Source organism: Amyelois transitella, chromosome 27 (genome assembly GCF_032362555.1).
Source record: "Amyelois transitella isolate CPQ chromosome 27, ilAmyTran1.1, whole genome shotgun sequence".
Classification (NCBI taxonomy): domain Eukaryota; kingdom Metazoa; phylum Arthropoda; class Insecta; order Lepidoptera; family Pyralidae; genus Amyelois; species Amyelois transitella.
This window is the reverse complement of record NC_083530.1, coordinates 5390555-5406110: the sequence shown is the minus strand read 5'-3', so window position 1 is coordinate 5406110 and position 15556 is coordinate 5390555. Positions and strand designations below refer to the sequence as shown.

Below are 15556 nucleotides of genomic sequence, written 5' to 3'. Positions count from 1 at the left end.
GTTAATATACTATTTGTTTTATTGTAACTAGCTGTGCCCGCGACTTCGTCCGCGTGGAATAGTTATTTTGGGCATCATTGATGCCCTCAAGGATGTTTTTTTTACATTTTTCATTATTTCTTCTCACCTTATAGTTGCAGCGTGATGTTTTATAGCCTAAAGCCTTCCTCGATAAATGGTCTATTCAACACAAAAATATTTTTTTGATTCGAACCAGTAGTTCCTGAGATGAGCGCGTTCAAACAAACAAACAAACTCTTCAGCTTTGTAATATTAGTATAGATTCCGATAGAACGAAGCCTCAAAACAATATAATCCATTCTTAAAAATATGGTCGTATTGCTTTTATATTTTACTAGAGGCCGCCCGCGACTTCGTCCGTATGAAAACCCTATCAGTCCCGCGGGAACACTGGGATAAAAAGTGCCAAAAGCCTATGTGCTATTCTGGGTCTTCAGCTACCCACATACCAAATTTCATCGTAATCGGTTCAGTAGTTTTTGCGTGAAAGAGTAACAAGCATCCATACTGACATTCTGACATACAAACTTTCGCACTTATAATATTAGGAGGGTAGTATTCCCAGTTATATGAATTATCCATATCACTGCAAAGTTTACGGAGGTCAGATGTGACACGCTTCGTGTAAAAACCTGACTCATGTAATCCAGGATCCATGGTCAGAGGCTCCGGGCTCCTCTCCAGAGTGGTGAGGATGCAACCGGGACTCTAGCCAGGAAGATATGAATTATCCATACATCCAATGGAATAATCGGGGTCGTGCTCATAATTGATAAACAGTTACAAAGACAATTTTATCACAATTTAACGCGTCTAACATATTGATAACCTTTCTTTCAATTTGTTTTGAACTGAGAAACTTGTCGATATATTAATCGTCATATTTTTAATCTTCATTATAAGTTTCTGTATATATACATACATTATATCTTATAAGCGCTGCAATCCGTACATTTGTGTATATTTATTGTTAATTTTCTTTCTTCAATAAATTTGTAGTTTTTTTTAATGTCACTTAATATAACATTAAAAAAATATAAAAGATTGTTATTTGACATTTATTTTTTTCTCTAACTTTTTTAAAATTAAGTTAAATTATTTTCTTGACTTTTTTAAGTGTTCTTTTGTCAAATATACAAGTATTTAGGAAAAAGAATTGCCATTCGAATCAAGACTTGAAAAAACTAGATTCATACAATTATTACAACATTAATACAATATTGTAAAGAACATAAAATTTTTATTACGATTTCAAGAATTATCTATGGTTTTAATTCTATAATACAACTGGAACTTACATTTTCAACCGACCGAACCTTCTAGATCAGAAATGGCATCAGTAAACGGCAAGGATTCAGACCCAATTGTACCTCCCTCGTCATTAATACGACGTGTCAGCTCTAAATCCATACGGAACTCTATATCGGAGGACAAAGAGAACGGGGTGGACACAAACAAATCTTTTGTGGGTAAATACAAAAAGACACCCGAAGCCCTGAAGACATTCCATATGAATGATGTCGACAATGATTTAGAAGTCCCCGGTACGCCGATGACACCTAGGACTTCTACTACGCCTGGTTCGTATTATCAAGTCTATTTAAGTCATTGATAAAAAAAGAACGTTAACATAACATACAGTCACGTGTTTATCCCTTGCGGGGTAGACAGAGCTAACAGTCATCAAAAAACTGAAAGGTCACGTTCAGCTGTTTGGCTTAATGATGGAATTGAGATTCAAATAGTGACAGGTTGCTAGCCCATCGCCTAAAAGAGGAATCCCAATTGTATAAGCCTATTCCTAAGTCGCCTTTTACGACGTCCATGAGAAAGAAATGGTCCTATTCTTTTTTTCTTTTACTCTTTACAAGAAAATATATCTGAATGTATTTTCTCTTAAACAAATTGTGAAAATCCAATTGAATAAATAGGAGAAGTTCTGACAAAAGGTCCGGTTAAGAGTACCCGAAACCGACGAGCCTGTTTGAAGAGAGTAATGAATGTGAATGAAGCGAAAGATGTATGCAGGAATCGTGGCAAATGGAAATATAGTCTCAGCCTATCCCTCCGGGAAAAAGACCTGATTTATGTATGTGAATGTAAAAATTCACTGTGTAACTAAAATGGCGGCTTTTCGTAGTGTTGTGCGTATTTTAATATCGATAGTTGCATTGCACATGCCTTGTGGTCCTTGACACATTAGAAAAGGACCACTCTTATCTCTTAACCATGGATATCGTAAAAGATGACAAGGGCATAGATACATACGTCTTGTGTAGCTTTTACCGTGATCCAATATGGGTAAGGTTCCCCTGCAAAGAATGCGGAGATCAGACAGGAGTCACTTCTGTCTTTTCGAGACTGTTGACTCTGATTACCACGCAAGGGATAGAGACGTGATTATATGTACATATATGTTTCTTGTAGTGGATAAGACATTGTACAACCTATGTGTACGAATGAAAATGTTTTTCCTGTCTAGTAAAATAATATTATTTGTATCTTATTTACTTTTAAGATTAGTCTAATGTTAAATACATTATTTTTGTAACCACATATCCGAACCACAAAATAATCATTCATTCATAATGCTATGAATTTGATGAATAATACATTTATTCGAATTGAATTGCTTTTCTTGTGTGATGTATATATAACATTATGTGCTCTTTTTAACCGACTGTAGTGAAGTGGAAAATTATGTGCTTTTCCTGATTAGTTCTTTATATTTTGGGTGAATTTTCTTATGTGGATTATTACGGCTCTATATATGGCACCAACTCTTCAACCGAATTATTTTTAGGCTTTCATTATTTCCTCCGAAATATTTTTAGTGTCACTTAAGTGTGACGGCCTCTGTAGCGCAGCGGCAATGCGCTTGGCTTCGACAGCGGAGGTCCTGGGTTCGAATCCCGGCTAAGGCATGATTAGAAACGGACTTTCTCTGATTGGTCTAAGTCTTGGATGTTTATCTATATAAGTATTTATTAAAAAATATAGTATCGTTGAGTTAGTAACTCGTAACACAAGTCTCGAGCCTACTTCGAGGCTAACTCCAATCTGTGTAATCTGTCCCGTCTATATTTATGTTCTATTTTATGGCGATTTAATTAAGTATAGGAACTAATAAAGTATATTACTTTTCCACAAGGCCATGAAAACTGCACATTCCACCATGACCTGGAGCTGGACCACAGACCGCCGACCAGGGAAGCCCTCCTTCCCGACATGGCTAACTCATATAGACTGCTACTGACGGGTAAGTAAATTGTTGTCACTACATATATATGTATATCATCACTACATAGTATAAAACAAAGTCGCTATTTTAGTCTGTTTGTCTGTATGCTTACATCTTTAAAATTACGCAACGGATTTTGATGCAGTTTTTTGTAACAGGTAGAGTGATTCAAGACGGAGGTTTTTATGTATAATAATAACATTGATTGGTTGACTGGAAGAGATCCCTTTATGGGATAAGTCCGCCATTGCTAGTGATTTGTTTATTTTATAACTTTGTACTATTTTCTTGTTACTGTGTAAATTTCTATGCAATAAAGATATTACAAACAAACAAACAAACATTTATAATTTTGCACCCGTGCGATGCCGGGGCGGGTCGCTAGTTTATTATAAACACATACATACATAAATCACGTCTTTACGCGCTGTAGACAGAGCCAACTGAAAATGAGAGAATTGAGATTTAATTACTTAGCAACCCTTCACTATTTGGATCTCAATTCTATCATCGAACCTTACAACAGAACGTAGCCTGTCGGTCTTCAAGACTGCTGGCTCTGTCTACCCCGCAAGGGATATAAACGTGATTATGATAAAGACTAACAATGTACAGTAACTCATGTATAAGATACATACATATAGTCACGTATATCCCTTACGGGGTAGACAGAGCCAATAGTCCCGAAAAGACTGAATGGCCACGTTCAGCTGCTCGGCTGCTAGCCCATCGCCTAAAAAAGGATCGCAATTTTAAAAGCCTATCCCTTAGCCGCCTTTTACGACATCCATGGGAAAGAGATGTGTGAGTGGTCCTATTCTTTTTTGTATTGGTCCCGGGAACCACACGGCACTCATGTATAAACTTTGTAATTGTACAATTTCAGGTTTAGGAGAAGATCCACAGAGGGAGGGTCTGCTGAAGACTCCGGAGCGCGCGGCCAAGGCGATGCTGTTTTTCACCAAGGGCTACGACCAGAGTCTTGAAGGTACAACATTAGAATTGAAGAACTTAGATTACATTACTTATTATCACGTCTATGATCCTTGCGGAGTAGACAGAACCAACAGTCTTGAAAAGACTGATAGGCCCCGTTTCTATGTTTGGCTTCATGATAGAGTTGAGATTCAATTAGTGACAGGTTGCTGGGCTGTCGCAAAAAAAGGAATTGTAAGTTTATAAGCCAGTGGAAAGAGGTAGTCTCTGCCTACCCCTCCGGGAAAGAGGCGTGATTTTATGTATGTATGTATAAGCCTATCGCTTATCCCTACACGGCCAAATGTTTGTATGTACTACAATTTCTGTACTATTTCTCCGGTATATATTTTTGTGTTAGTAAATAAATAAAAACATATGAAATCTTATACGAATTCTTTCGTACGAGTACAATATCATTCACGATCTCTTTGGTACAATATCATTCGCGAACTCTTTCGTACAATATCATTCACGAACTCTTCCGTACAATATCATTCACGAACTTGTTCGTACAATATCATTCACGAACTCTTCCGTACAATATCATTCACGAACTCTTCCGTACAATATCATTCACGAACTCATTCGTACAATATCATTCACGAACTCTTCGGTACAATATCTTTCACGAACTCTTTGGTACAATATCATTCACAAACTTAAACTTTTTCTCATTCCAGAGGTGCTGAACAACGCCATATTTGACGAAGACACAGACGAGATGGTGGTGGTGAAGGATATAGAGATGTTCTCCATGTGCGAGCACCATCTGGTACCCTTTTACGGGAAGGTATCCATTGGGTACCTTCCGCAAGGCAAGATCTTGGGGCTCAGCAAGTTGGCCAGGTTAGTCATAGATTTAAGCTAGTCACTTTACTCTTTCTTCTTCTTCTTAGTCGTACACTCTTGTCGGATTGGTCATGGTTGCGCAGACGAGGTACATGGAGAGGTGTTCGGCGGGTTGTATTCTTTCCCGAGGATTGTTCTCTCAGTGATTCGCTTCCATTTCTGCCGGTTGCTGACGTTGCGAGTACAGTGGACCATGGTAGACTCAGTAGCTTCTTTGATCAGGTCAATCCAGCGAGTTGGTTATTCTTTCTTGGAGTCGCCATTTCCTCCTGGCTAGTCCCAGTTGCATCTTATAAATACATACATACATATCATCACGTCTATATCCCTTGCGGGATAGACAGAGCCAACAATCTTGAAAAGACTGAAACGCCACGTTCAGCTGGGGGCTGGGGGTTGGGGGGCTGATGACCGAATGGTAACCCTGGCCTATTAACCTGAAGACCGCCGTCTTTCTTATTCCAGGATCGTGGAGATCTTCTCCCGTCGCCTTCAAGTTCAGGAGCGGTTGACCAAGCAGATAGCGGTGGCTGTGACCCAGGCAGTAAGGCCCGCTGGAGTCGCCGTGGTCATTGAAGGAGTGTAAGTATCCTAATTTATGGACTTACTGCGCCAAGGGACTTCGCTTCCGTGGGAATTTTGGGAGCAGCAAGAACTATTTGTGTTATTCCAGATTGCATTCTACCCGTGTTTTTAATTCCATCAAGATCCGACATGTAGATTTTGTTTGAAATAGTAAAAAACAAACACTTTTCTCATTTATAATATTAGAAGGATATTGTTATAAGTTATTTCCAATTTTTACAATAGCCGGCTATTTTATACTAATTAAGCACTTATCTTTTAATGTATCTTCATTAATTATTCATCTTAGTGTGTCGCTGAATAGGAATAATTAAGTTGTTAACTTAATTGGCTATCTGAGACTTAAAACGTAAACAAATCAATTTTTTAGTACTTCCGTCCAACGATAGATGGCGTTAGGCGTTAATTAGCAAGATTAGTCAGTTATACGTAAAACAACAATTTTATTTACATTTTGTTCTATAACACACAAAGTTTAGGATTCCTTATAAAAAAAAATTGTCTATTGTTACAGGCACATGTGTATGGTAATGCGTGGAGTCCAGAAAATAAATAGCAAGACTGTAACGTCGACCATGCTCGGAGTGTTCCGTGACGACCCGAAGACGAGGGAGGAGTTCCTCAATTTAGTGCACTCCAAGTGAGCCCGCGAAATTGTTCCGTTGCGTTTGTAATGTTTTTTTAATCTGTGCTCTTTTATTTTTTTCGGCCAGTGAATGACCAATAAAAAATTCTCTGGACTTTTTGGCGGGAACCTAAACGTCATGTAGTTTGTGCTGTAATATTTTTCCAAAATTTGTGTTTGATGAGCTATTAATGATTTATAAGTGTGGATTATTAATTATTTAGTGTTTTTGGACAAGCATGAGTGTTGGAGAGTGTTACAATATCGAATTTGATGACTTTTGATGTTGTCCCAAAAAGTCCCGGAATAGGCCGAAGTAAAGCGCCCACAGCTATTACTCGATCAATACTGAGTATAATTTTAGAACTGGAACTAGAACTTGCAAAAAAACTCCTGAAGAAATTTCATAGCCAAAACGAAGAAAAGAAAAAAAAATATCTTTCGTTCGAGGACAGTTTTTCAATCAGATTAAATTCCGAATTCCATTTTATCTTGTTGTTCGTGATGAATCTTACAAATTATGTAGACCAGACCATTAATGATTGAACCGAAATTTGTTTTGGACATCGAAGTAAAATAATTCTAGATAAATCTAACTTTATTATTGATGATTTTTCTAAAACGAAGACACATCATTGAGACGGCGATTCAAAAATTTTTTTGCATGAGTATTATTTTTATTAATAAAAGAATTTGCTGCGTATAGACAACATTTACTTAGTAAAAAAGCTCTCTTATAATGTGTTTATAATTTTGTTTTTAAATTAATTAGTTTAATTCATTATTATTATAAAATTTTTATTTTATATGATAATCACCAAGAAAAACATTGCAAACGCATATATTTATTAATTTAAAGCAGCTTTCTCTAATATTTTTTAAGTACCCGAAAAGGGATATTATTTATTCCTGTAATTCCTGTACAATTTAAACATAGTGCCAAATGAAAAACTCAAATTTGAAACAGTATTTTTATAAAGAACAAACTGCCTTAGTTTTAAATAAATTTTCGCAAAGTTTTTAATTATTTTAATCTGCTTTTTCTCAACTTTGACTTATTTTTCTTATTTTCATTTAAAGTTTTAAGTAAATTTAGCAAAAGTACCTATTTGTATAATTTAAGAAATTTTTATATACCATGACAATAATTTTGTAGTTTATTTAATTGAAGATCTTGGTTAAAAATATATTGCCCAAAAACCACGATCTTCAAGCATTTTGATAAATGAAATTATATTTACTTATTGACTTATACAAAGTTCAGTACAAAGATTTTATATTTTAGAAAATGTTAAAAACTATATTTACATTCGATATTTGTGGACCAATTAATTTATTTTATTTGATCTAATTTTGCAAAAATCTCAAGTAATTAATGGCTGATTCTTGACATTTTTGCTCTAAAATTATATTTATTTATTCGTTTTAATTTTTTTTTTATGAAAACGTATACATCTATAAAGTTGCCTTAGAAATGTGAACGAATTTTGATAATGCGTTTATGCCATTGTATTTTAAAACGTTATGGTTTTATGAATAAATTTTTATTTTTAAGTTCATGTTGTTGTTTTCTTTTTTCTATATTTTCCTGCGCCAACCTTTTAAAAACATTTTAATATTTTTTGCTTTCTATTGATAAAAAAGTCGAAGTCTTAAGCTGCGTCTTTGACCATGTTTCTAGTGTGGGTAAGTCAGGTAATTAGGTACCTACAAGAAGAGATCTGATCTGCGCAGATCTACTAAACCCAGCTTTGATCACACACCACACACACAGATCCAGTTGCCTGAATGTCTAGGTTTCCTCACGATGTTATCCTTCACTGTTAAAGCATCAGCGTACATAATAACTTAACTCAGAAAAAAGTCGTTAATGGCCGCGGTGAGATTTGAACCGACGCGCCTTGAAATCGGTTGCCTATAACATTCGACTGTCAAAATAACAACACACACACTATATTCGCATAGTGTAGAAAAAATAAAATAGAGGTAGGTATTATGTACGTAAGAAATATAGAAAGATGAATTCATCCTCTGTAGCGCAGCGGTAGTGCGCTTGTCTGTGACACAGTAGGTCCCGGGTTCGAATCTCTTTCAGGGAATGACGAAAACCGACCTTTTTCTGATTTGCTTGGGTCTTGAATGTATCTATATAAGTATTTATAACAAAACGTCTCTGACCCGGAGGGATTGGTAGAGACTACCTACATAACTTCTTTCACTTCATCCATATTCATAATTTAAATGAATCTTAATTTAAAAATAAACACAGCTGAACGTGTCCCTGTCAGTCTTTTCAAGAATGTTAGCTCTGTCTACCCCGCAAGGGATATAGACATGAGTATATGTATGTATATTCATATTTTCACGTAAACACATTGGCTTTGGGTAATTTAACCTGACCATTCACCATAATGTCACCGATTGGATAAACGAAAGACATCCCCTTCTCTTTCGATACGAATGAAAGAGATACAATGATGATTTCTTTTACAGGCAACAGAACGAATACCTGAACAACCTGTGTGGAAGAACGGCCAACGAGTACAGTGGACATCGAAGTAACCTTTAAATCAAAAGAATAATAGGAAGAAGAATAATCCTATAAATAATACTTAATAATTATTTTAGTGAGTGGCGAGTCACCACCTGCCACATAATAGTCACGTATTCATGATTATGGCAGGTGCCCGAACTTCTCCAGCAATAGTCCAGTTTAAATCCATCCAAACGTCAACTCCATAACCCATCATCCTTTTCCTTATTTTGTAATAGCTCCACCTCCTGCCGAGACCTGTTCATGGACATATCGTTTATTGATATGCCCGGGAACAGGTTTTGGCAGGAGAACAACATAACATCAACTTCTCCAAAGGGCCTCTACGTGTTGGATTTATATCCCCACGCAAGCCTCTCAAAAATCCGGGGTGTATAGACCCGTGAAATCCAAGAGGAGAAACATAATAATTATAAGAATGCTTTAAGCCATACAAATCTAACGCCCTTCTTAATCTTTTGTGTTCACTTGATTTATATCAAAATCTGTGTACCTCTTATTTTTATAAGCGTTAATCCCGATTACTTTCTCCTATCTCTGGAGAGGAGCCCAGGGTGCACATTAGACCATCCTGAATCCAATCTGACCTCCGCAACCTTTGTAGGGAAACTTAACCCTAACCTAAACGCATGGTTACAAATTCAGTTGCCTGAATGTGCAATTTTGACATAGGAAATTTTTATCGGATATCTGTTTCCAAAGTGGTCATACAAAAGTGGTTACCAAAAAAAACCATTCCGATCCGAAATGGTATGCACCTGAATGAGAAGTTCAAGTAAGTAATAAAATTGAAATTGAAGTACATATTTATTTCAAAACAAAAACACAAAACTCTAATCTGACAGTATAACCTGTAATGACAGGTTAGTTTTGAAACTTGTTCTAAGTATTTGAATCTCAATTCCATTATAAAGCCATACAGCTGAACGTGGCCTTTTAGACTTTTCAAGGCTGTAAGTCGGGTCAAAAAGCAAGGGATGTAGACGTGATTATATGTATGTATGAATTACTAAGGTCGCCCGCGACTTCGCCGCATGGAAACCCTATCAATCCCGCGGGAACTCTGTGACAAAAAGAAGCCTATCAGCTACTTACATACTACATATACATACTAAATTACATCGTAATTGGTTCGGCAGTTTTTGCGTGAAAGAGTAACAAACATCCATACTGACATCCTGACATGCTCACAAACTTTCGCATTTATAATACGAGTATTAGTAGGATTCCACTTTGGTCACCTGAGTGATCAAATTCCACATTTTTGTGACCTGAAATCGCATATAGTTACTTTAATAATAACCCACATTAATAAAGGAAGAGTTCTATTACAAACAATATTTTTATGTAATGTTAAAATTACCAAAATAATTTATTTTTAACAATTAAATACAACGATATATGTTATTTCCAGTGTTTTATTTTATTTATTTAATAAAGTAAACTTCCATGTTCAAATCCCACCTCGGCCATGTTATAATGACTATTTTCAAAGTTATGTACATTAGTTTGAACACTAACCGAAAAAACCTAGCCATGTATGCATCCTACTCGTACTAATATTATAAATGCGAAAGTTTGTGAGTATGTCGGGATGTCAGTATGAATGTTAGTTACCTTTTCACGAAAAAACTACTAAACCGATTACGATGAAATTTGGTATGTGGGTAGCTGAAGACCCATAATAACACATAGGCTACTTCTTATCACAGAGTTCCCGAGGGATTGATAGTAGTATATAAATATGTGTTAATTCCAAAACGCCAACTTACGCTTGGCAGTTTGTATCAAGTGATATTCAAAATGTTTATTTTGTAGATAAAATAGGTCACAGATAGCATTCACCTCACATAACCTGTTATCTCAATTATAAGTTACTTCGTTTTAGTGTTTTGTCAACGCTTTGGCAATAACGGTTCTTTGGGTAAGTGTGGTGTTTATATTTATTATTAGTAATCTATACTAATATCATAAGTTGAAGATTTTGTTTGTTTGAACGCGCTAATCTCAGGAACTACTGGTACGAATTGAAAAATTCTCTTTGAATAAACCATAACATCACGCTGCAACTAAAAGGAGCAAAGAAATAATGGAATAGGTATGTGAAAAAAACAGGGAAAATTATTCATCGTTGATGCTTCAATGATGCCCAAAATAACTATTCCACGCGAATGAAGTCGCGGGCACAGCTAGTTATTTATATGGCAAAACAACATTTGCCGGGACAGCTAGTTCTTTAATAAACAAACATATTTATTGTTGCTTCCGTATTTGGTGGCAAAAAATCTGTCTCTAAAAGAGGTTTCTCTTAGCGCGCTGATTGTAAAAGTGAATAATCCAAGTGACGTGTGGTTCCCGGCATCTATAATAATAAAAATAGGACCACACACATCTCGTTCCCATGGATGTCGTAAAAGGCGACTAAGGGATAAGCTCGTAAACATGGGATTCTTCTTTTAGGCGATGGGCTAGCACCCGTCTCTATTTGAATCTCAAATCTATCATAAAGAAATATAGGCGAACGAGGCGATGGGCTCATCTCCTATAAGAGGAATCCCAAGTTTATAAGACTAAATTCGTCAAAAACTTATCCAAACAAAGATTTTTCCTGTAGATTCTAGTACATTTGAAGCAAGTATACCTCCGTCCAGTTAAGATAATGTAGCTATCTGTTGACATTTGACACAGTTAGATCATTTATAAAGTTCTGCATAATATTTACAAACTATGTATATGTTTGCGGTAAAAGATCATCTGATATGTGCAGACTTAAGACAAAGTGTCACATCTTTTTTGGTTTTTATTAAAAATATACACCAAAAAGTATAATATTAATAATAAATACATACATGTGCCTGGGTGGTTACCGGCACCAATAGAAAAAAGAATAGGACCACTCCATCTCTTTGCTATAGATGTCGTAAAAGGCGAGTAAGGGATTATGATAATATTAATTAATGAATTAATGATAGAATTGAGATTCAAATAGTGATAGGTTGCTAGCCCATCGCCTAAAAGGAGAATCCCAAGGTTAAAAACCTCCCTTCGTCGCCCTTATTTTTTCTTCTTCTTCTTCTTCGTGCCGAGAACCACACGACCCTATGTCTTTCCTTCCAAACTAGACTAGCTTTTGCAGCTGTAATCCTGGTGTCGAAAATTTATTTAATTACAGGAGCAAAAATGAAATTGCCAATACTTTTCGCCGCAGCGCTGCTAACAGGCTTCTGTTCTGCCAATCCCTTGGGTAATAAAAATGAGAAATTGATAATCGACAGTGACTTCTTCGATTCCCAGTTCAAAATCTACTCCAGCCAACATGACATCATCAATCTGATGCTTCCACTAAACGCCCTCAACTTCGACGAGGATAATGACGATGATGATTATTCAAATAATCATTTCAGTTTATTCTTTACTGAAGTTGATATAGGTGCTGACGGAGAAAAGGATTACAAAGGTCTGTACGTTCTGCGAGATCGCCAAGCCCACAAACTACTGGATAACGGTAGAGATTCCACATCAAGCAATGGTGACAAAAAGGATGTATACTTCGCTGCATCTGATGGCATTTACAAATACAATCCCGAGAAAACTGCAGCTGAGAAATACGGAAACTTAAATGATAATTTCATTAGCATTTTACAAGTGAACGGCACTGATGAAACAACATTATATGTTATTGACGACAAATACGAAATGTACAAAATAACTGGAGAGGGAACTAAAAAGGAAAAGGTGAACGGTGTGTCCAAAGTCCAACAATTCGTTTTAGATTTTGAAAACAACATTTACTTCTACGACCAAAACAAAGATGTGTACGTCATTAATGAACAAGGAGTTACCAAGTTCGAAGGTCTTAAGAAGGATCCTAAGTACATACAATTGCTTAAACCTGCTTTCCTTTTTCTAAACTATGTACCTTTAATATTAGATGATAAGGTATATTTAATTTATGCCGATGGCCGTACTGAATTAAGCGACTTTGTAATTAAAAACAAACCTACAGGTTACGCTCTCGAAGGAACATTGATTCAGTTTTATGCTTATGAGAAAAAGATTTACGAATATAACCTACTGCAGATTGTAATATCAGGTATGCTTGAAGAGGTAAAATCTTACTTTGATGATAATGTTGAAACCATAAAAGAAGTTGCTACTCGTTCCAGGGGCAGTTTGAGGTCAAAACCAAATCAAATTTAGGAGATTCATTAAATGGAGTTATAATTTAATTTGTCGTGTGTTTTATTCTTAATCAAAATCAACACGAACTTACCATAAATTAGTTCCTAAACAACACTTATGTTTTAAATTATTCTTTGTATTAAACTACGCATCTGCTAACTGAGGAGGTAAAACTACATTCAATTTATGATTATTAACATAACCTAGATGTACTTTTGTAGTTTCAATAAAGGCCATGACAATTTTAGCAATGTCTGCCGGCCAACTTGACGTAAATCCAAACATTGATCCTAGGAGCATGTCCATTACATCAAATTCATATATTTTTCCATTTATAGCTACAACAATATATAAAGTGGAATCTACACTGACTGCTGAAGGTCTCTCCTCTAATTGAAAATCTTTTCTATCACTTGTTCCATTAGAATAAAGAATATATAGAGCATTGTCTCCAAAAAATGGTATAGAATCTTCCATCAAAAACGCGGGTCTTATCAATTTAATATCACGAATATCATTTTCTAGTAGAGAAGACACAACACCGAGTAAACTTCCGTCTGTTCTTAAAATTCTAGGCAAACGATCTTCGCAAGCTAAATAATATATGTTATTAGATGTATCCAATACAAATTCATGTGCGCAAATAACATCCTTTATCCTAGTACGTAAGGTCCCATTATTTTCTATTTTATAAAGTTTATGTTCAGTATTCAGAAAATAAATAACATCTTGACCCTTAGCTTTTTGTAGTTGTATGATATCATCGTCGAAAGACCCGAATTTCTGAACTCCAAATGAATCAGGTACGTATTTATAAATACCATCTCGAGCACCGAAGTAAACTGTGTTGTCTTGACCATAATCTGCTGTTGTATCTCTGCCTCCTTCTAGAACTTCGTATGCTGCAAATCCTTCTAGAATATAAATGCAGCTGCCTTTATCTGTAGTGGGATCAGATACAGTAAAGAATATTGATGGTTTATCCTTAACATCAGATGGTATGTAATGAGTGCTTTCGACTGGAACCATGACTTGTGTTATGTTGAATTTGGATGAAAAAACTAGGTGTGCATTTTTAAAAAATGTTTCTTTGTTCAGCTTTACGTTGCTGGATAGCACGGTGGCTAGTAAACAGGTGATGTACAGCAGTGACTTCATAGTGGAGATACTGAAAAAGAACAGAAAATTTATAAAATTTATACAAAAATATATGATACGCTTTCAAGATGAGAATATCATGTGACATATGCTAAGTAGTTTCTCTCCTCTCCACTCCTTCACTATGTTTTCCCTCGATGTAAGAGCATAAGAATGCTAGCATAATGAATGAAAGTAATCATTTGATTACTAATAAGTAATCATTTGATTACTAACAAGTAATCATTTAATAACTAATAATTAATCATTTGATTAACAAGTAATCAAACTAATGCAATAACTCAAGAGTCGGTCTTTAGTCGCTGTATAGTTGTTCGTGAAACAACTACACCATTTACTATTAAGGATCCTTTATTAACTCGGAAACTTTAACTATAAGAGCCGTGTGGTTCCCGGCATCAATAAAAATGATAGAACCACTCCGTATCATTCTCATGGATGTCGTAAAAGGTGACCAAGGGCTTATAAACTTGGGATTCTTCTTGTAGACGATGGGCTAGCAACCTGTCACTATTTGAATCTCAATTCTATCATCAAGCCTAACAGCTGAACGTGGCCTATCAGTCTTTCTAGACTGCTGGCTCTGTCTATCCCGCAATGGATAAAGACGTGATAATATGTATACAGGGTGACATTTAAAACAACTGCATCCTTTTATACATAGACTATACCCATGCTTCTGAGCCGTTTGAGCCTATTTTAATTTAAATTAAACGTCATCATTTTCACATTTAAAAAACCCTCAAAAACTACGTCACACACTTTATTAAAGACCAATACTACAAAAAGAAATTAAAACTAAACATGTAAATAAATGTCTGAAAAATAAATTATTTTTCTAGTATCAAGATCAAGTAAAGTACAGAGTTGTCGAGATCGCTCAGCTGAATGAATTGTGTCGTTGACCTCTGAATCTTACGCGTCGCTTTTCCGCCGGCCGGGGTGATATGATGTATTTAGGATCGTGGATTTTGATACTTTTATTTTTTTTCGTACTTCCTTAAATATGAACCGACATTTTTCTTTTAACGATTTTAAATATCCTTAAGATGAGTACACTTAACAGTTAAATTTATGCAGTGGAATTAAAAGTCACCGTGTATATGTATGTACTATAACTATACCATACGTGTTCTTGTAAATAGGTTACGTTATTAGGTTAGTCTAAATAAACAATAATAAAGAAACTAGGAAACGTTATAGTATTTCGTAACACACCGCACAGCTGAGCTACGTGCAGCCGCTGGATGGAGAGCGAAGATGCACGCGATGCTCAATCACCAAGACGAGCACCGTTTCCATTTTTAAACGATTCGGATCTGATTTAATTTTACTGCCTTGCCGTGCCGTGTGAATCGCCGTG

The 15556-nt window shown here is 35.7% G+C and overlaps 3 protein-coding genes across 3 annotated transcripts in view; 2 read left to right on the top strand and 1 right to left on the bottom strand.

Annotated features, from left to right (window-relative positions):
- The window catches only part of LOC106130403 (GTP cyclohydrolase 1), a 30332-nt gene extending 22569 nt beyond the window's left edge, over positions 1–7763 (top strand). Inside the window, exons 2-6 of the mRNA XM_013329239.2 lie at positions 3173–3280; positions 4149–4250; positions 4921–5086; positions 5555–5671; positions 6189–7763. Of these exons, the coding sequence (XP_013184693.1) occupies positions 3173–3280; positions 4149–4250; positions 4921–5086; positions 5555–5671; positions 6189–6318 (623 nt within the window). The 3' untranslated portion in view covers positions 6319–7763. The remainder of the gene's footprint in view (positions 1–3172; positions 3281–4148; positions 4251–4920; positions 5087–5554; positions 5672–6188) is intronic.
- Positions 7764–10680: 2917 nt separating this feature from the next.
- LOC106130409 (uncharacterized) lies at positions 10681–13082 on the top strand. Its single transcript, XM_013329247.2, has 2 exons — positions 10681–10777; positions 12026–13082. The coding sequence occupies exon 2, from the start codon at positions 12034–12036 to the stop codon at positions 13051–13053; it is 1020 nt and encodes a 339-aa protein (XP_013184701.2). The 5' UTR covers positions 10681–10777; positions 12026–12033; the 3' UTR covers positions 13054–13082.
- A 97-nt stretch (positions 13083–13179) lies between these two features.
- Positions 13180–14193, bottom strand: LOC106130382 (uncharacterized). Its single transcript, XM_013329216.2, has one exon. It carries the CDS (start codon positions 14191–14193, stop codon positions 13180–13182), a length of 1014 nt encoding a protein of 337 aa, XP_013184670.2.
- Positions 14194–15556: the final 1363 nt, after the last annotated feature.

Coding starts and splice junctions, on each gene's coding strand:
- LOC106130409 (XM_013329247.2), top strand. CDS start 12,034: ATGAAATTGCCAATACTTTTCGCCGCAGCGCTGCTAACAGGCTTCTGT.
- LOC106130382 (XM_013329216.2), bottom strand. CDS start 14,193: ATGAAGTCACTGCTGTACATCACCTGTTTACTAGCCACCGTGCTATCC.